This window comes from Bubalus kerabau, chromosome 1 (assembly GCF_029407905.1).
Source record: "Bubalus kerabau isolate K-KA32 ecotype Philippines breed swamp buffalo chromosome 1, PCC_UOA_SB_1v2, whole genome shotgun sequence".
NCBI lineage: Eukaryota > Metazoa > Chordata > Mammalia > Artiodactyla > Bovidae > Bubalus > Bubalus kerabau.
This window is the reverse complement of record NC_073624.1, coordinates 183,591,534-183,608,862: the sequence shown is the minus strand read 5'-3', so window position 1 is coordinate 183,608,862 and position 17,329 is coordinate 183,591,534. Positions and strand designations below refer to the sequence as shown.

At 52.5% G+C, this 17,329-nt stretch overlaps 1 protein-coding gene across 7 annotated transcripts in view; it reads right to left on the bottom strand.

The window, feature by feature from the left end:
• PDE4A (phosphodiesterase 4A) overlaps positions 1-17,329 on the bottom strand; it is a 45,311-nt gene that overhangs the window by 9,828 nt on the left and 18,154 nt on the right. For 5 of the 7 annotated variants that reach the window (XM_055544525.1, XM_055544543.1, XM_055544563.1 and 2 more), the window contains 6 exons: positions 7,547-7,738; positions 6,468-6,504; positions 6,274-6,344; positions 5,441-5,490; positions 5,168-5,280; positions 1,181-1,274 (listed from right to left, as the gene is read on the bottom strand). In XM_055544525.1, the coding sequence (XP_055400500.1) occupies positions 1,181-1,274; positions 5,168-5,280; positions 5,441-5,490; positions 6,274-6,344; positions 6,468-6,504; positions 7,547-7,738 (557 nt within the window). Of the gene's footprint in view, positions 1-1,180; positions 1,275-2,756; positions 2,838-5,167; positions 5,281-5,440; positions 5,491-6,273; positions 6,345-6,467; positions 6,505-6,683; positions 6,793-7,546; positions 7,739-17,329 lie in introns of those variants that run through there. The other 2 variants (XM_055544572.1, XM_055544581.1) reach the window with 2 other exon arrangements.

Below are 17,329 nucleotides of genomic sequence, written 5' to 3'. Positions count from 1 at the left end.
GCCTGCCTCGGATAGGCAAGGACCCTTCTAGGGCTGGGAAGACAGCCCCGCGGTGACCCAGAGGACTGGTGGGGGTGGACAGCGCTGGGAGGCGGGAAGGAAGGGTGGTCTCTGGCTCCATGGGCCCACCCCTACCCCCTGGACATCAGCCTGTCTGGGGGCCAGCCCCAGAAGTCTCTTTTCCTGAGCTCTTTAGGCCTTCCAGAGTCCAGCCAGGCCCACCCATTGTGACCTGGGTCCCACCAGTCAATGACAGGGCCCAAGAGGGCTCATTTGCATGCTGTGCTCTTATTGGCTGGGTCTTCAGCATTCAGGCACATCACACACTCAATGGTGGGAATGTTTGAAACTTTCTTTCCAGCTTGGTTGGGGGGGCAGGTAACCCGAATTGGGGAACTTTGGTGATCAATTCTGAAGGTGAAATTACAGGGATAGTCTCAGTTAAGGCTCTTGGCTTCAGGATGAGGGGAAGGCTGACCTTGGAGGTCCTTGTGAGCTGAAGGGTTCCAGTGAATCTGAAGTATTCTACCTTTAAGTTTCTGAGTTAAGGAATTCTCCAGAGTTTGGGGAATCACTGTATAGGTTTAAGCTAAGCAAGAGAATCCTATTGAATTTGGGTATCTAAAGTTTGGGGGTCTACTGAATTTGGGGGTATTGTACCAAGTTTGGGCATTCTATTGAATTGGGGAGATTTCAGCTTGGAGGTTTTTTTTTTTTTTAAAGGTTTGGGGGTTTTTATGGGCTTTTAAGGGCAGGAATTCCCTTACATTTGAGAATTCCACTGAGTCCGGGCATCTCTCTTGAGTTTGAGGGGTCTTCTGAGTTTGGGGCAAGGAAATTCAAGGTTGGAGATTCTACTGAATTTTGGGAGACTTTGAGTTCTATTTGAGTTTGGGGGTTTCTTGGGGTCCTTGAGTTTGAGTTCCAATGGGGTCCCACTGAATTTGGAGGGACTTTGCAGCTTTAAAGTAGGGGTTCTACAGGAGTCGGGGGTCTCACTAAATTGGAGGGTATCAGAGTGTAGGAACTTTTGACATGGTGACTGTGACCTTTGGGGAGGTGAGTCAGGGTCCCTTGGGCAAATGTGTGCAATAAGACTCAGGGTCTGGGGTGCCCCCCAACAGTCCAGTTATGCATCCCCCCCCTGCCACATACACACACAGTGCTGCCCTTCACTCACCCAGGAATGTGGTGGAGATGTACTCAGAGACCTGGTTTCCTGACCTGCTCATCTCTGACAGGTGTGTGAGTTCACGGTTTAGCATCCTCTTGAACTAAGGTGAAGGAGGCAAGAAGGAAGGCATGATGGGGTGATGGCAGGGGTTGGGGGGGTAAGGTCAGGCCTTCCCAAGAAACCTCTGAAGAACCCAGGAGCCCCTCTCACTTCTCTGCTCAGCCAGCACAGCCCTCAGCAGGCTGTGAGAGGGAGGGGTCAGTCCTTCCTCTCCTCCCAACTCTCGATGGGGGTCCCCAGGCTTGGGGAGTGCAGCCCTCCCTCTCTGAGGAAGGGGGCTTCCTCTCACCATACTCCCTCTTTCTGCCCCCAAGGAGGAGTCAGAGGGGCACCTGTGGAAGGGAGGGGCTCCTGCTTAACAGGGAGCCAATGGGGTGTCAGGAGAATCCCGTCACCATGGTGATGGGAGTCTCCTTAGCAACTCCCCCTCCAACCAGCTGCTGAGCTGGGGAAAAGGGGGCAGGCCGTGGGCCCCTTAACCCCTGACTTCCCAGACCTACCCCTGGCCCAGGTCTTCCCAGACAGGGACCCCACACCCCAGGGTCCTGGCCCCGCAGCCCTCAGCCTAGTTTGAAAGGAAGGAATGCAGTCCTGAAATTCTGGGTGAAGATGTTTGGCCGGGGCAGGGAGAAGGGTGAGCAGAGGAAACCCTAGTTCAGTCACTAGGGGAGGGGGGGTTCCCATCATAGCCCCCTCTCCCCCAACCTCAGAGGGGTGGACAGATGCACAGATGGACAGGGGATGCCTAGAACCAGCCCTGGGGGCTCCTCTGGGTCTCCCCGTCTCTCTTCACACAAGTGGCCGCTGTGACATTGTGCATGAGGAGAAAGGGCATCGGCTCCCCACCCCCAAGCTCCACCAAAGCGCCCCCTGAGCTGGAGCCGACTGTCCAGAGAGGCAGGAGGGACTCTTGGCAGGAAGGGTGAGCCTGCCCGGCCCACATCGGGAGGGGCACTCACTCCTCCCAGGGCTGCCAGAGGCCCTGGGCACCCATAGAGAGACACACATCCACACACAAGATGGACCCACAAAGTCACACAACCGCACAGAGTCACACTTACAGAGTGCTACACAGCCCCCACACACATACATCAAGGAGCACACACAATAAAGCAGTCACTGAACTCAGGGTCACATGCCCCAGGAAAATCATGCAGCTCTGGGCTCATAAACATGGCCCAAAACACACCACCACAATCAGAACCATGTGATCTCGGCCAGGGCCATCCCCCAGTCCATGACCCAGGAACACAAGCCCACGGGCCTCAGGCAGCCCCCCACCACTCCAGACACACACACACATGCACGCTGACGGTCACACCCAGAGAGAGACCCACACCCCAAGCCACCCACCTTCCACGCCCAGCCCCTGGCCACACACAGAGACACAGTCACCAGGCTTCATCTCCAGGCCACACACGTGCACAGATGCACACACAAGCCCAGACCGGGGGCTGGAGGGTGCGAGGTGGGAGGGCCAGAGCTGGGTCTCTTGCCCATCCTCCACCCTGAGTTCCCCTACCTGGTCCCACCAGCCCACCAGCCACGGCTTGGAGCAGGTCTCGCAGAAGAAATCCACCAAGGGCATCGTGGAGTCTTGGCCCCGCTCAGGGCTGCCGCACACAGAGGCTGGGCTTGGGGAGTCCCGGGGTTAGCAGCTATTGTGGCAGGGGGCGGGGTGCTGGGCAGTGGAAGGGGGAGCCGCGGAGGGGCCCGGGCCGGCCCAGCAGGGCTGGGGGGCTCCCTTCCCCTCCGCGCTCCCGGCAGCAGCCCTGGTTACATGGTCCGCCTGCCGTGGGCCCTGCTGGGCCCCACTGCGGCAGCAACAGTGGCTGGAGGTGGCCGGGGACCCCTGCCCATGGGGGGAAGGTGCAGGGCGAGGGTCCCGGGAGGAGGCTTCGGAGGCTCTGGGCTCCGTGTGTTCGCCTGTGTGTGTGCGTGTGCGTGCTCACTGCAGCACTGGCAGGCTGCATGCAATGTCAGGTGGTGCTGGGGGTGGGGGGGGCATTAAAGGGGCACTGGAGCCCACGGGCCTCAGGCAGGACCCAGGTGAGGTTGCCAGGGATGGGCAGGGAGGCACACACACCCGGCAGAGGGCATGGCCCCCACCCCACCGTGGACACACCCAGCGACAGACACACACACCCACATGCTCCACACACCAACACACAATCAGACACAAATTCCACTCCACACCACTACAGTCAGACACTTGACAGACCTGACCACACTCTGACACCCAAATGCTTTCAGTCCTATGCTAACCTCACAAACACACACACACACAGTCACAATTCTGTTGTTCAACACATTTCTAGGTATAAAATTGAGCACACAGAGGCACAAATACCTCTAGACACCCGTTCCCAGAATACGGACTCACAACCAAAAGTGCAGGCACACACTAAGGGATAAACACCCAGATACTGGACACACTTGCAGACACACTCAACACACCCACAGACACACTTGTAAAGAAACATGGATACCCGTATGGCCTCAGACACAAATGTGCCCTGACTAATCTATAAGGGAATACGCACACTCACACCCACGGCTCCACACGCACACACTCCATCGCAGAAACACACCCGCAGACCTACATTCAGACACACAGTCACATTCTCAGATGCTCCACACATACCCTCAGGGACACAATTGCCCTCAGACTCACATGTTCCCAGACAAACCTCCACCCACGGGTGTGCTCACCCCCCAACACAGACGCCCCCACCTGCACATTCATTTCCTGACAGGCATCCTCCCACCAAGCTGTACAACTCCAGGCGGCATCATTCACATTGCCCGCTTCCTGAATGGCGCCCCCTGGAGTTGTGCAGTACACAGTCAGCACCACTGTACATGGATGCCTTGCACTCTCTCCTGTGGCCTTGCAAGCACACACACACACACACACACACACACACAGAGTCACAGACACATGGAGATACACACTCAGATTCACATCTGGACTAACTCACACTTCTAGACATACACACCCCCCACACTGACAGCCCCACATTGTCAGCTGTGCATACCCTTACGCCCTCCATGGATACACTTGTGCATGCCACTCCTGATGGATCTTATTGGGATACCCCCCACTCCCCTCCCCTCCTCCCTGCCCAGCACTGCAATCGAGTAACCAACAGACAGTCATATAGCCACAGATACACACTCATAGACCATACAAACACAACCTGCTCCCCCCAGGAGAGAAGGTCACACACACACCCCCCCCCACACACACACACCAGGTCTACAGGAGATACAAAGTCAGATAACACACACACACACACACCCCAGGTCTACAAGAGATACAAAGTCAGATAACACACACACACACACACACCAGGTCTACAAGAGATACAAAGTCAGATAACACACACACACACATACACACACACACACACACATCCCAGGTCTACAGGAGATACAAAGTCAGATAACACACACACACCCCCCCCACACACACACACACACCAGGTCTACAGGAGATATAGTCAGATAACACACACACCACACACACACACACACCCCAGGTCTACAAGAGATACAAAGTCAGATAACACACACACACCCCACACACACACACACCAGGTCTACAAGAGATACAAAGTCAGATAACACACACACACCCCACACACACACACACCAGGTCTACAAGAGATACAAAGTCAGATAACACACACACACACACACACACATACACACAGACCCCAGGTCTACAGGAGATACAAAGTCAGATCACACACACACACACACACACACACGCACATCCCAGGTCTACAGGAGATACAAAGTCAGATAAAGGAGACCCAGGGTCTGACCCCACCCCACAGGCTCTAATCACAGGTGGACCACGCCCATTGGCCACGCCCCATAGCTAACCCCGCCCCCAGCCGTTGGCTCCACCCCTCTGCTCCTACATACCTTGTGAGAAGCCATCTCGCTGACGGAGCGGTAGGTCTGCATGGTTTCCAGCTGCTCCAGACACCAGTCCAGCTCCTCCAGTGTCTCTCGGGCCAACTGCTGACACGTCTCCTCTGGGGAAGGGGCAGCCGAGGCGGTGACTGCGAGGGTTCGCATGGAGACCCCCAGAGGTGATGGGGGCCCGTCCGATGAGTAGGGCGCTGGGAAAGGGGGCGAGGGACCCCGCACTGGGGCACCACGAGGGGCCTTTCTCATGCCCTTGGGCTTGGTTACCTGATAGCGTGGCCTTGCAGACAGGGGTTGGGCCGCCCAGCGGGGACCGCCTGCAAAAAATTGGGCCCCAACCTCAGCCTGGCCCTCCCCCCATCTCTGCCTCCCTCTCTCCATGAAGAGTTCTTACTTTCCTTTTTATGAGCCTTCTCTGTGTGTCCCAGGCATGCTGCCATTTACTCTGCCTGCTGCCTCTCACAGAGCCTCACAAAAACCCATTTTACAGATGAGTAAACTGAGGTTCACGAAGGTGGAGCCAGCTTCCTCAAGACTATATGGCTGGTTGGGTCAGACCCTGTGTCTCCAAAGTCCCTGCTTCCCTGACCATCCCTCCCCTGAGTTCCTTGAACCCCAGGATAACTCTGCCCCCCGCCCCCTAGGGCTCCCAGAGGAACCAGCAGCTCTCAGCCTCACCCCTGCCCCCAAATAAGAACTACTTCTATTCAGTGAGCACTTACTATGTGCTGGGCAATATTCTAGCACTTTCTATACATCACCTTCTCAACTTCTTACAGTGGTTTCCAGTTGACAGAGGCAACACAGAAGGCTAATTGCCTGGCAAGCTGGCATCACTGCCAGGAGTGGCCCAGAGGCTGGGGTGGCTGACCACTCATGACCGCAGCCTTGAGTGTCCATACCCCTCCATCTTTGTTTATAAAAGTTTCCCCGACTTAAGAATTTGAATCACAATGGTTACTGGCTCAGTGGCAGCTGTTGGCTAAACAGAGGCTCAGAGAGGTCAAGTGCCTGCCTGAGGTCACACAGCAGCTATGAGAGTTGGACCCAGGTGTGTTGAGCCTCATGATCACAGGCCCTGGGGCCCAGCCTCCACTTACTTGTTGCTGGGAATGGGCACATTGGTCAGGAGGGAGAAGTTGCTGCGAACGCTCCGGAGACTGGCCAGCACCTGGGTGGGGGAGCCAGGGTGAGGAGAGGGGCCCACCCAGAGCGAGGAGCTGGGGCTGGGCCCCTGTCCCCAAGTGTGGGGGAGAGTCAGAGCCCCTTCCCTTCTTAGGGGAGGGGGTCTTACCTGGGCAAACGGCGTGACGATGAGGTCCTCTGCATGCCTGCAAGGACAGGGGTAGGTCAGGGGTCCTCACAGTGGGGCTCCCAAGGGTCTGGGGTGGACAGGGGCTGGGGCTACCAGAAAAGCAAGTCCCTAGGGTGTCACTCTGTGGGGGACTGGGCCCCGGGAGGCTGGTGGACAGGAAGGGGGCTCTGTGGGGTGGGGGAGGGGTGCTTATACCTCACAAGGATGGTCACGCTGCAGGGGCTCGTTCTGAAGGAAACGGTCAGGGAGAAGGGTTCAGGTGGGGCAAGGTGAGGTGGCGCAGAGACAAAAGGAGGGTGGTGAACACACCTCAGAGGCTGAGCTTGGAGAAACTAGTAGTGGGGAGGGGGCGGAGGACAGGAGCTGGGGGGAAGGGGTGAAACAGATGCCTCACTGGGTCAGGACAGGGCTGGAGGATTCAGTAGAGGAAGAGGGCTGAGGAGATGAGGGTGCTCACACCTCTATGCTATTATTGCTTAGTTGCTTCAGTCATGTCTGACTCTCTGCAACCCCATGGACTGTAGCCCGCTGGGCTCCTCTGTCCATGGGATTTCCCAGGCAGGAATTCTGGAGTGGGTTGCCATTTCCTTCTCCACACACCACTATAGGTGGTCATGATAAGGGGGCTGGTTTAGGGAAGCCTAGACATGGGGAGGAAGAAAAGGGTCAGCCGAGGTGGACCCTCTGGAAGTGGTAGCCAGGAGGGGCTCAAGTGGGGTTCCCTTGCTGGAGAGATGGGATAAGGTGAGGCCAGGCCCCTGAAACCAAGGGGTAGGAGTGGGCATGGGCAGGTTGGGTGGGTGGACACTGTAGGGACACGGGTGGGGCTGGGCCTGGGCTCAGAGTGGCTGGGTGGCGGAGCAGAGACAGGGTGGACACTCATACCTCACTGGGTGGGTATGCTATAAGGGGGTTGAGTCCTCAATAGGGAATAAGGGCGCTGTTTAGTTTTTGCCAAGGACCATGAGGTGGGGTGGGGGTTGGGCAGCCCCCGCCCCCCCTTGCTGGGGCCAGGAGGCCTGGAAGAGCCAGCCAGGGGGGAGATGGCGGGTGCTCACGCCTCGCTGGTGACCGACGAGTTCCGGGACATGGTCTTGGGTGACATGTCATAGTCGCTGTCTGAGCGGTAGAGAAACGACTCCCGGCGCTGGCTGGTGGCCGCCCCAGCATGCAGCACGAGGCCCGGGCTCGCCTGCGAGTCCAGCGGGCTGCGGCCTGGCGACGGTGTCGGTCCATTCTCCGCCTCCAAGCTGCAAGGGGTGGTTAGGAAGAGGGGTCAGGGGGCTGAGATGACATTGAGGGGGGGCGTTGAGAGGAATAAGGAGACCCAGGAAATTCCTGACAAGAGAGACCGATACCTCAGAAAAGGTGGGAGACAGGAAATTAGAGAGACCACATTTGTGTGCCTGGTCCTGCTGCCAGAGCTAAGGGACACTGCCGTGACCCAGACAGACCATGATCTGTGCCCTTCACAGACATGACACTGCGAGGGCTGGTCTAGAAACAGGCTAACTGAGCAGCACTGCACATGCCCAAAAGTTGTGGGGTCCTCCTCGCTCTGTTCTTTCCTTGGTACCTCAAAGCAATCAAATCTATTCAAGAATAATCTGTCTGCTTCATACCCCTTCCTTGGCCAGCCTGCCCATCATCACTTGCCTGGGCCAGGACATTTGTCTTTGCTCTGGCCCCTAGCTGCTTCTGTCTATACCCCTGTCTGCTTCCCTCAGCAGCCAGAGGAAGCCTGTGAATACCTGAGTTGGGTCACATCCCTCCTCTGTTTAGAACCTTCTCTGGATCCCAGTTCACTCAGAGCCAAAGCCAAAGTCCTTGCTGTGGCCCACAAGGCCCTGCCCCCATACCCACTATGCCGTTCATGGACTCTGCTGCAGCCATAATTGCTATCTGGCTGTTCCCTAAATATTCCAGGAACATTCCTGCCTCAGGGCCTTTGCACAGGCTGTCTCCCTGGCCCAGATCTCCAGTGGTTCCCCCTTCACCTCCTTCAGGCCTCCTCTCAAATGTTGCCTCTTCAGGAAGGCCTCCCTCAACCAACCCATCTGAAATGTCATCCCCTGCCCTTACATTTCATATTTCCCTTCCTTAAAATAAATACTACTTACCCAACACATTCTATGTTTTACTTCTCCGCTGTTTGCCTTCCCTTCTAGAACTAAGCTCTACAGAGCAAGGATTTTTGTCTGCTTTGTTCACTGCTGGATCTCTGGCTAAGAACATGGCCTGGACGCCCAATAAATGTTTACTGAATGAATCAATCTATGAATGAATGAATGAATATACAGGCTGGATGGTGCCATCCAGGGAATTAAAACTAGGTGGGTGGCTGGAAAGGTGATTTTTAGCTGCTGTGGTGGGGGCAGGTCTCTCTGAGGAGGTGATATCTGAGCAGGGCCTGAAGGATGAGAAGGAGCAGGCCATGGGGTCAGGAGGTGGGAGAAAGCACTCCAGGGTGAGGGAACCGTAAGTGAAAAGGCCCTGTGGCTGAATCTGTTTTTTGTTGGAGGACCAGCAAGGAAATTGGTGTCACTGGAGTGGAGATATAGATAGATAACAGAGACACAGCTAAATAGAGGATACAGCAGGACTCCATTCTGTTGGCACTGGCAAGACAGAGCCTCTGGATGAGGTAGGAAAGAGCTGGCTACGCCACTTCCCAAATGTACAACTTGGGGGAAAAGACCAAATTTCAGTTTCCTCTTCTGCAATATGGGGGCAACCACTGCCTGCCTCAGGTCATCCAGGTAACCAGCTATCACAGGTACCTGTGTAACCAGGTTACACAGGTAACATGCTCAGAGTGGTGCCTAACAGGGAGCTCAAGAAACACTGGCAGCTGTAAATCTATCAGCTGCCTAACTCTAAATCTATCAGTATCCCTGGGGAGGGAACTCAGCTAGGCAATTGATATGAAGGTTTGAGGATAAGCGTGGGGAGCTGTGTGCCTGTGACATGCTGTGTGACCTCAAGAAGGTCACTGCCCTCTCTCGTCTGTGACTCTGTTAAAATGAGGGTGTTAGACTGGTCAGCAGATTTCAGGCTGTGCTCTGGTGAGTACAACCGGGTAGGGAGAGAGGAAATAGAATCCTCCCTGCACTTTCTGGTCCTACTATTGAATGTCGGTCTAAGATTTTATTTGAATGTTCCCTCTGCTAAGAAATAAACCTGAGGGAATTCTCTTGCGGTCCAGTGGTAAGGACCCTGCATTTCCACCGCAGGGGGCCCAGGTTCCATCCCTGGTCAGGGAACTAAGATCCCACATGCCATGTAGCCTGGTCAAAAAAAAAAAGTCTGAAATCTCCTAGACCAGGACAGCAATACCAGCTCCTATGCTGCTGCTGCTACTAAGTCGCTTCAGTCGTGTCCGACTCTGTGCGACCCTAGATGGCCGCCCACCAGGCTCCCCCGTCCCTGGGATTCTCCAGGCAAGAACACTGGAGTGGGTTGCCATTTCCTTCTCCAATGCATGAAAGTGAAAGTGAAGTCATTCAGTCGTGTCCAACTCTCAGCGACCCCATGGACTGTAGCCCACCAGGCTCCTCTGTCCATGGGATTGTCCAAGCAAGAGTACTGGAGTGGGGTGCCATTGCCTTCTCCCACCAGCTTCTATACATGGACTCTTTTTCCTGGGCCAGCCCTGGGATGGGGGGATCGGGGGGAGACTTCAGTGCCTCCATTTTACACATGAAGAAACTAAGGTTCAGAGAGGATGATTGGTTCCAGGTCACACAGTAGGGTCATGGTACAGTCAGAATTCCACCCCAAGTGTTGGGATTCCTCAGATCAAAATGTTAACTTCTGCCCTCTGTTGACGACCCCCATCAGAGCACATTCCTCTCATTAGAGCAAATTTTTCCAGGGGCCAGGCAGCCAACATAAAAAGCAGAGTGGGGCTGGGGGCCTTCGGTTCCAATTTTAGGAAAGAAACTGGAAATGTTAAATAGTTGAAAACTCAAACTTCTTTTGAAAACAAACTTCAGAAAACATTTTAAAAACACTGAATGCTGCTCTGCAAAAGACACTGTCAAGAGAATAAAAAGACAAGCCACAGACTGGGAGAAAATATCTGACCAAGGACTGGTATCCAGAATACATAATGAACTCTGAAGATTCAATAAGAAGAAGACAGACAATTTGGACTTCCCTGGTGGTGCAGTGGTTAAGAATCTGCCTGCCAATGCAGGGGCCACAGGTTCAAACCCTGATCCAGGAAGATCCCACAGACCGCAGAGCAACTAAGCCCATGCACCACAGCTACCAAGCCCACGTGCCTAGAGCCCGTCCGTGCTCCATAAGAGAAGCCACTGCAATGAGAAGCCCGCGCACCGCAACTAGAAGAAGCCCTTGTGCAGCAACGAAGATTCAGGGGAGCCAAAAATAGATAAATGAAAATTTAAAAAGAAGACAACTCAATGCAAAAATGAGCAGAAGTATGGACAGTTCACCAAAGAAGATATACAGATGGCACATTCGCACAGGAAACATCATTCCTCCTTAGGGAAATGCAAATTAAAACCATGCACTATCCCTTCACACCTACAAGGATGCTAAACAAACAAAAATTGACAAGGATACCAAGTGGTGATGACAAGGATTCATCCTTGTCACCACAAGGATCCCATCACTGATGGGAATGCCAAGTGGTACAGCCACTCTGGAAGACAGTTGGTTGGTTTCTTATGAAATTGAGCATACCCTAATTGTACAACCTGACAGCTGCACTCCTATATATTTACCCAAGATAAATGAAAACACCTCCACTCAAAAACTTGCTGACTAGGGACTTCCCCCGTGGTCCAGAGGCTAGGACTCCACGTTCCCAATGCAGAGGGCCCCGGTTCGATCCCTGGTCAGGGAACTAGATCCCACATGCTGCAACTAAGAGTTCACATGCCTCAACTTAAGATCCTGGATGCCACAACTAAGACCTGCCCAGCACAGCCCAAATGAGTATATATATATATAAGCCTGCTGACGAGTGTTTATAACAGTTCTCTTCATAATCACCCCAAACTAGAAACAACCAAAGCAAATGTACATCAACAGATGAATGGATAAATGGTAGCAGATCCATGCCGTGGAATGTGTGTATGCTTAGTGGCTCTGCTGCTGCTGCTGCTAAGTCGCTTCAGTCGTGTCCAACTCTGTGCAACTCCATAGACGGCAGCTCACCAGACTCCCCCGTCTCTGGGATTCTCCAGGCAAGAACACTGGAGTGGGTTGCCATTTCCTTCTCCAATGCATGAAAGTGAAAAGTGAAAGTGAAGTTGCTCAGTCGTGTCTGACTCTTTGAGACACCATGGACTGCAGCCTACCAGGCTCCTCTGCCCATGGGATTTTCCAGGCAAGAGTACTGGAGTGGGGTGCCATTGCCTTCTCCGGCTTAATGGCTCAGTTGTGTCCAACTCTTGCGACCCCAGGGACTGTAACCTGCCAGGCTCCTCTGCCCATGGGAGACATTCCTCCAGGCAAGAATACTGGAATAGGTTGCCATTTCCTTCTCGAGGGGATCTTCCTGACTTAGGAATTGACCCCAGGTAGACTCTTTACTGATTGAGCTATAAGGGTATTCAGCAATTTAAAAAAACACAAAAATAAACTACAGACCTTCTTTGATTTTTTTAAATGGGGTGTTTTATTAGTGGCTTGGACTAAGATGGTTGTGGTGAGTTACTGAGAAATGGTTGTATTTGGAACATATATTTAAAGAAAACCTAAGGGATTTATTTATGAATTATTTGTACAGGATGAAGGGGAGGAGTCAGTGATTTCCTTGACTTATGATATGTCCTGATAAACCCATCATAAATTGAAAATATCAAGACAGCCGAGGGCTTTCCTGGTTGTCCAGTGGTTGAGAATCTGCCTTGCAATGCACGGGATCCTTGGTCTGGGAAGATCTCACATGCCACGGGACAACTGAACCCGAGCACCACAACTACTGAGCCTGTATTCCTGAGCCCACAAGACGCAACTATTGAGCTTTTGTGACATGACTGCTGAAGCCCATGCGCCCTAGAGCATGTGCTCTGCAACAAGAGAAGCCACCACGAGAAGCCCTGTGCACTGTAATTAGAGAGTAGTCGCTGACTGCTGCAACAAGAGAAAGCCCTTGAGCAGCAATGAAGACCCAGTGCAGCCAAAAATAAATACATAAATTTGAAAAGGATAGAGAGCCTAGAAATAAACCTTCACATATATGTGGTCAAATGACTGTCAACAAGGAAGCCAAGACCATTCAATGGAGAAAGGACAGTCTTTTAAAAGATGGTGCTGGGAAAACTAGTTACCCGTTTACAGAAGAATGAAGTGGGATCCTTCAGATCAGATCAGATCAGTCGCTCAGTCGTGTCCGACTCTTTGCGACCCCATGAATCGCAGCACACCAGGCCTCCCTGTCCATCACCAACTCCCGAAGTTCACCCAGACTCACGTCCATCGAGTCAGTGATGCCATCCAGCCATCTCATCCTCTGTCGTCCCCTTCTCCTCTTGCCCCCAATCCCTCTCAGCATCAGAGTCTTTTCCAATGAGTCAACTCTTCACATGAGGTGGCCAAAGTACTGGAGTTTCAGCTTTAGCATCATTCCTTCCAAAGAAATTCCAGGGCTGATCTCCTTTAGAATGGACTGGCCTTATACCATATACAGAAATTAACCGCCAGTAGATCAAACATCTAAATATTAAGGGCTAAAACTATAAAACTCTTAGAAGCTTCATGACATTGGATTTGGCAGTGATTCCTTGGACATGACATCAAAAGCACAGGCAACAAAAGAAAAAATAAATTAGGGAGTTCATCAAAGTTAAAAACTTTTGTGCATCAAAAGACTATTCAGGGAGTACAAAGGCAATCCATAGAATGGGAGAATATTTTTTTAATAGTCCTTTTTTCTTTTTTCAGCTGCACCATGGGGCATATGAGATCATAGTTCCTTGACCAGGGATTGAACCTGTGCCCCCTGCAGTGGAAACTTGGAGTCCTAACCACTGGACTTCAAGGGAATTTCTGAGAGAACATTTTTGCAAATAACATATTTGATAAGGGATTCATATCTAGACTGGGCTTCCCTGATGATTCAGACTGTCAAGAATACAATGCAACTCCTGCAATGCAGGAGACCTGAGTTCGATCCCTGCATCGGGAAGATCCCCTGGAGAAGGAAATGGCAAGCTACTCCAGTGTTCTTGCCTGGGGAGTTCCATGGACAGAGGAGCCTGGTGGGCTACAGTCCATAGCATCACAGAGTCGGACACGACTGAGCGACTAAGCGCATGTGCAATGTCCAGACTATATAAAGAACTCCTAAAACTCAACAACAACAAAACATACAACCTAATTAGAAAGTGGGAGGGAGGTCCCTGGTGGTCCAGTGGTTAGGGCTTGGAGCTCTCACTTCTGAGATCCTGGATTCATTCCCTGGTTGGGGAAATAAGATCCCACAAGTCATGGGCATGGCAAAAAAAAAAAGGGGGGGCGGTATAACCCTTAAACATCTCTTCAAAGAAGACATACATATGGACAATAAACACATGAGAAGATGCTCAACATCACTGGTCATTAGGAAAATGCAAACAACCCCAATGAGATACCACCCATCAGGATGGCTATTATTTAAAAAAGAAAAAAAGGAAAATAACAAGTGTTGGCATGCATGTGGAGAAACTAGAATACTTATACACTGCTGGTGAGAATAGAAAAAGGTGCAGCCACAGTAGAAAAGAGTTTGGCGGCTCTGCAAAAACTACCAGAACTACCATGTGATCCAGCTATACGCCTTCCAAGTACATATGCCCAAAAGAATCAAAAGCTGGAGACTTCCCTCGTGGTCCAGTGGCTATGACTCCACACTTCCAATGCAGGGGCCCTGGGTTCGATCCCTGTCAGGGAACTAGACCCCACATGTGGCAACTAAAAGATTCAGCATGTGGCAACTAAGAGCCAGCGCAGCCAAATAAGTAAATTTTTAAAAAAGAAAGGAAATTCTGACACAAGCCACAACGTGCATGAACCTTGAAAACATCACAGTAAATGAAATGTCAGACACAAAAGGACAATATTGTACAATTCCCCTTACATGAGGTCCCTGGAGGAGTCAAATTCATAGAAAAAAAGAAAGCGTGGTAGGGGCTGGGGGCTGGGGGAGGGGAATGGGAGTGAGTGTTCCATGGGGACGGAGTTTCGCTTTAGGAAGATGAAAGTGTCCTGGCAATGGATGGCGGGGGGATAGTTGCACAACAATGTGTGTGTACTTAACGACACTAAATTGTACGGTCAAGTTAAAGTGGTAAACTTTATTATATATATTTTACTACAATTAAAAAAAAAAAAACACCTCTCATGCAACAGGTACTAAAAAGGTTGAATTTTGGAAATTCCCTGGTGCTCCAGTGGTTAGGGCTCAGTGCTTTCACTGCTGGGGGCCTGGGTTCAATCCCTGGTCAGGGAATTTAAGATTCCACAAGCAGCAGGGCACAGCCAAAGGGGGGAAAGAAAGTCAAATTTTACTATATGTTAATTTTTTAAGTCAATTAAAAAAAACACAAGTAAAAATACTCTTAGATCATGAACTTGGGCCTTTGATGATAATGCCCATTTATTGAGCACCTGCTGTGTACTGAGTGCCAGGATAGATCCTTTTAGATTTATAGGAATAATAAGGTTGTGGTTTAGTTGCTCAGTTGTATCCGACTCTTTTGTGACCCCCTGGACTATAGCCTGCCAAGCTCCTCTGTCCATGGGATTTCCCAGGCAGGAATATTGGAGTGGGTGGCCATACCCTCCTCCAGAACCAGTGGCACTTGGATTCTTTATCCCCGAGCCAACAGGGAAGCCCCAATAATAAGATACTCAGGATTTGCCTTGTGCCTGGTACTGTCTGTAATTTTGTGTGTTTGTCATTGTTTTGCTTTTTGTCTTTTGGCCGCGCCACATGGCACGTGGGATCTTAGTTCCCCGACCAGTTCTCAAACCCATGTCCCCTGCATTGGAAGCGCAGGAGCTAATCTCTAGAACATCAGGGATGTCCCTCCTGGTACCATCGAAGGGCTTTGTACACATGAACCCAATCAGGTCTCCCACCAATCCTGTGAGTCGGGTTCTATTAATGTCCTAGGTCAATATGGAGGTTGAGGTGCAGAGAGGGAGCGAGGGGCTGGTGGCCTTCCCGCCTGAGAATGAGGTCCTGTCTCCCAAGGTCCCACCTGGATTTTGGGGCTCTGCTGAGTGCCACTGGGGAGGGGAGGAGAGGGACACATACCTCCATCCTGAGGACCTCAGCCCCACCCTAGGAACTGAAGCTGCAGTTGGGGGAACTTGAGACCCAAGCCCAGAGGACACCCAGCTAGACTTGTGGGCAGATCCCATAGCCCCAGGGGGACTCAGCTCACGTAAGCAGGAGCCCAGAGGCCCAGATGGGAAGAAGAGGTTCTCTGGGGCCCTGCTGTTTGTGCTTCCAGGAGCAAATGCCCCCTGGGCTGTGGAAGGACAGAAGAGAGAGGATCAGGTGTGTTGAACAGCAGCCTGAGAGGGACAGAAAGAGAGAGCGTGTGTGTGGAAGGGGCGGGAGCAGGTGTCTCAGCTACCCCTCAGAACCAGACCCAGAGCTGTTGGCACTCATTCCTCCCTGACCTGCCACTGCTCACAGTAGCCAAAGTCAGGTTGGAGGTGGCTCCAGCAATGTCCCAATGGGACCCAAAGCTGCAAACCCAAGTCACGGGCAGCCAAAAGGCCCTGACCTCACAGGCACATACCCAGACACTTCATCAGAAAGCAAACTGAAGGACTTCAGGGACTTCCCTGTTGGTCTGGTGGTTAAGACTTCCAATGCAGGGGGAGCAGGTTTGATCCCTGCTTGGGGAACTAAGAGCCTACAAGCTGCACAGTGAGGCCAAAAAAAAAAAAAAAAAAGGAAATGACTTGCCCAAGACTCTCCTTTGGACAGGCTGACCACTTGACGGCATTCAGATGGAGCTGCTACCTGCCTCTACTCCTCTGAGGGCCTTGGGCCCGCCCGCCTGGGCTCCTGGAGCATCAAATTGGGCCCCTGGAGGACTGGGCAGCCCAGGGACAGATGCAGGCTTTGGAGTTCTGCTGCACAGGCCGATACGAAACAAACAAGCGGTGGAGGTGGAGGGGGCAGGAGACGAGACACGTCCCCATTGGTCAGACTCATAGTGATCACAGTAGCCAATTGCTATCAAATGTCACATGCTAGGCACTCTGGTATGCCCAGACGGGTCCTCATGCCCCATTTTCCACAGATAGAAACTGAGGCACAAATAGGATAAGTAACTTGGCTCAGGGTAAAGCACGATTAGAACCAGGCCACCAGGCTACAAGGCTGCTGCCCAGTAAATCACTGGGTGTCTGTCTCCCCCAGGCAGGCCTGCCATCTCCCTGGGCTCCCTGCCCCACTCCACCTGACTCCCTCGCAAGAGGTGCCAGGCAGCCTTCATGGAAAGGCCTGGCATTTGCTTTGTGAAGGTCACACGGAGGTTGGGGGCGGGCGGTGGTGTGTGTCTGCCAGGCCGGCACATGGTGCCAGGTGACACGGCAGTTCGTGGGGCTGGTTTGCAAGGAGGGTCTGTATATGTGGGAGTCCAGGGGAGTGTGTGCGTGCTCTGGAGCCCCCATGTGCATACACTTGTCTGTGTGGATCTGTGTGTGTGTGTGCGGGGTCTCTGTGTTGGAGTCTGCCTGGATCTGTGTGTCTATGTGTGTGTGACCTTGGGAGAGGGTACCTGTGTGCTGCGACTGTCCCCGACTCCTCAGGGGGTATGAGGCATGAATGCTCCTGTGTGTAACAGAGGGCAGGTGGAAATCGG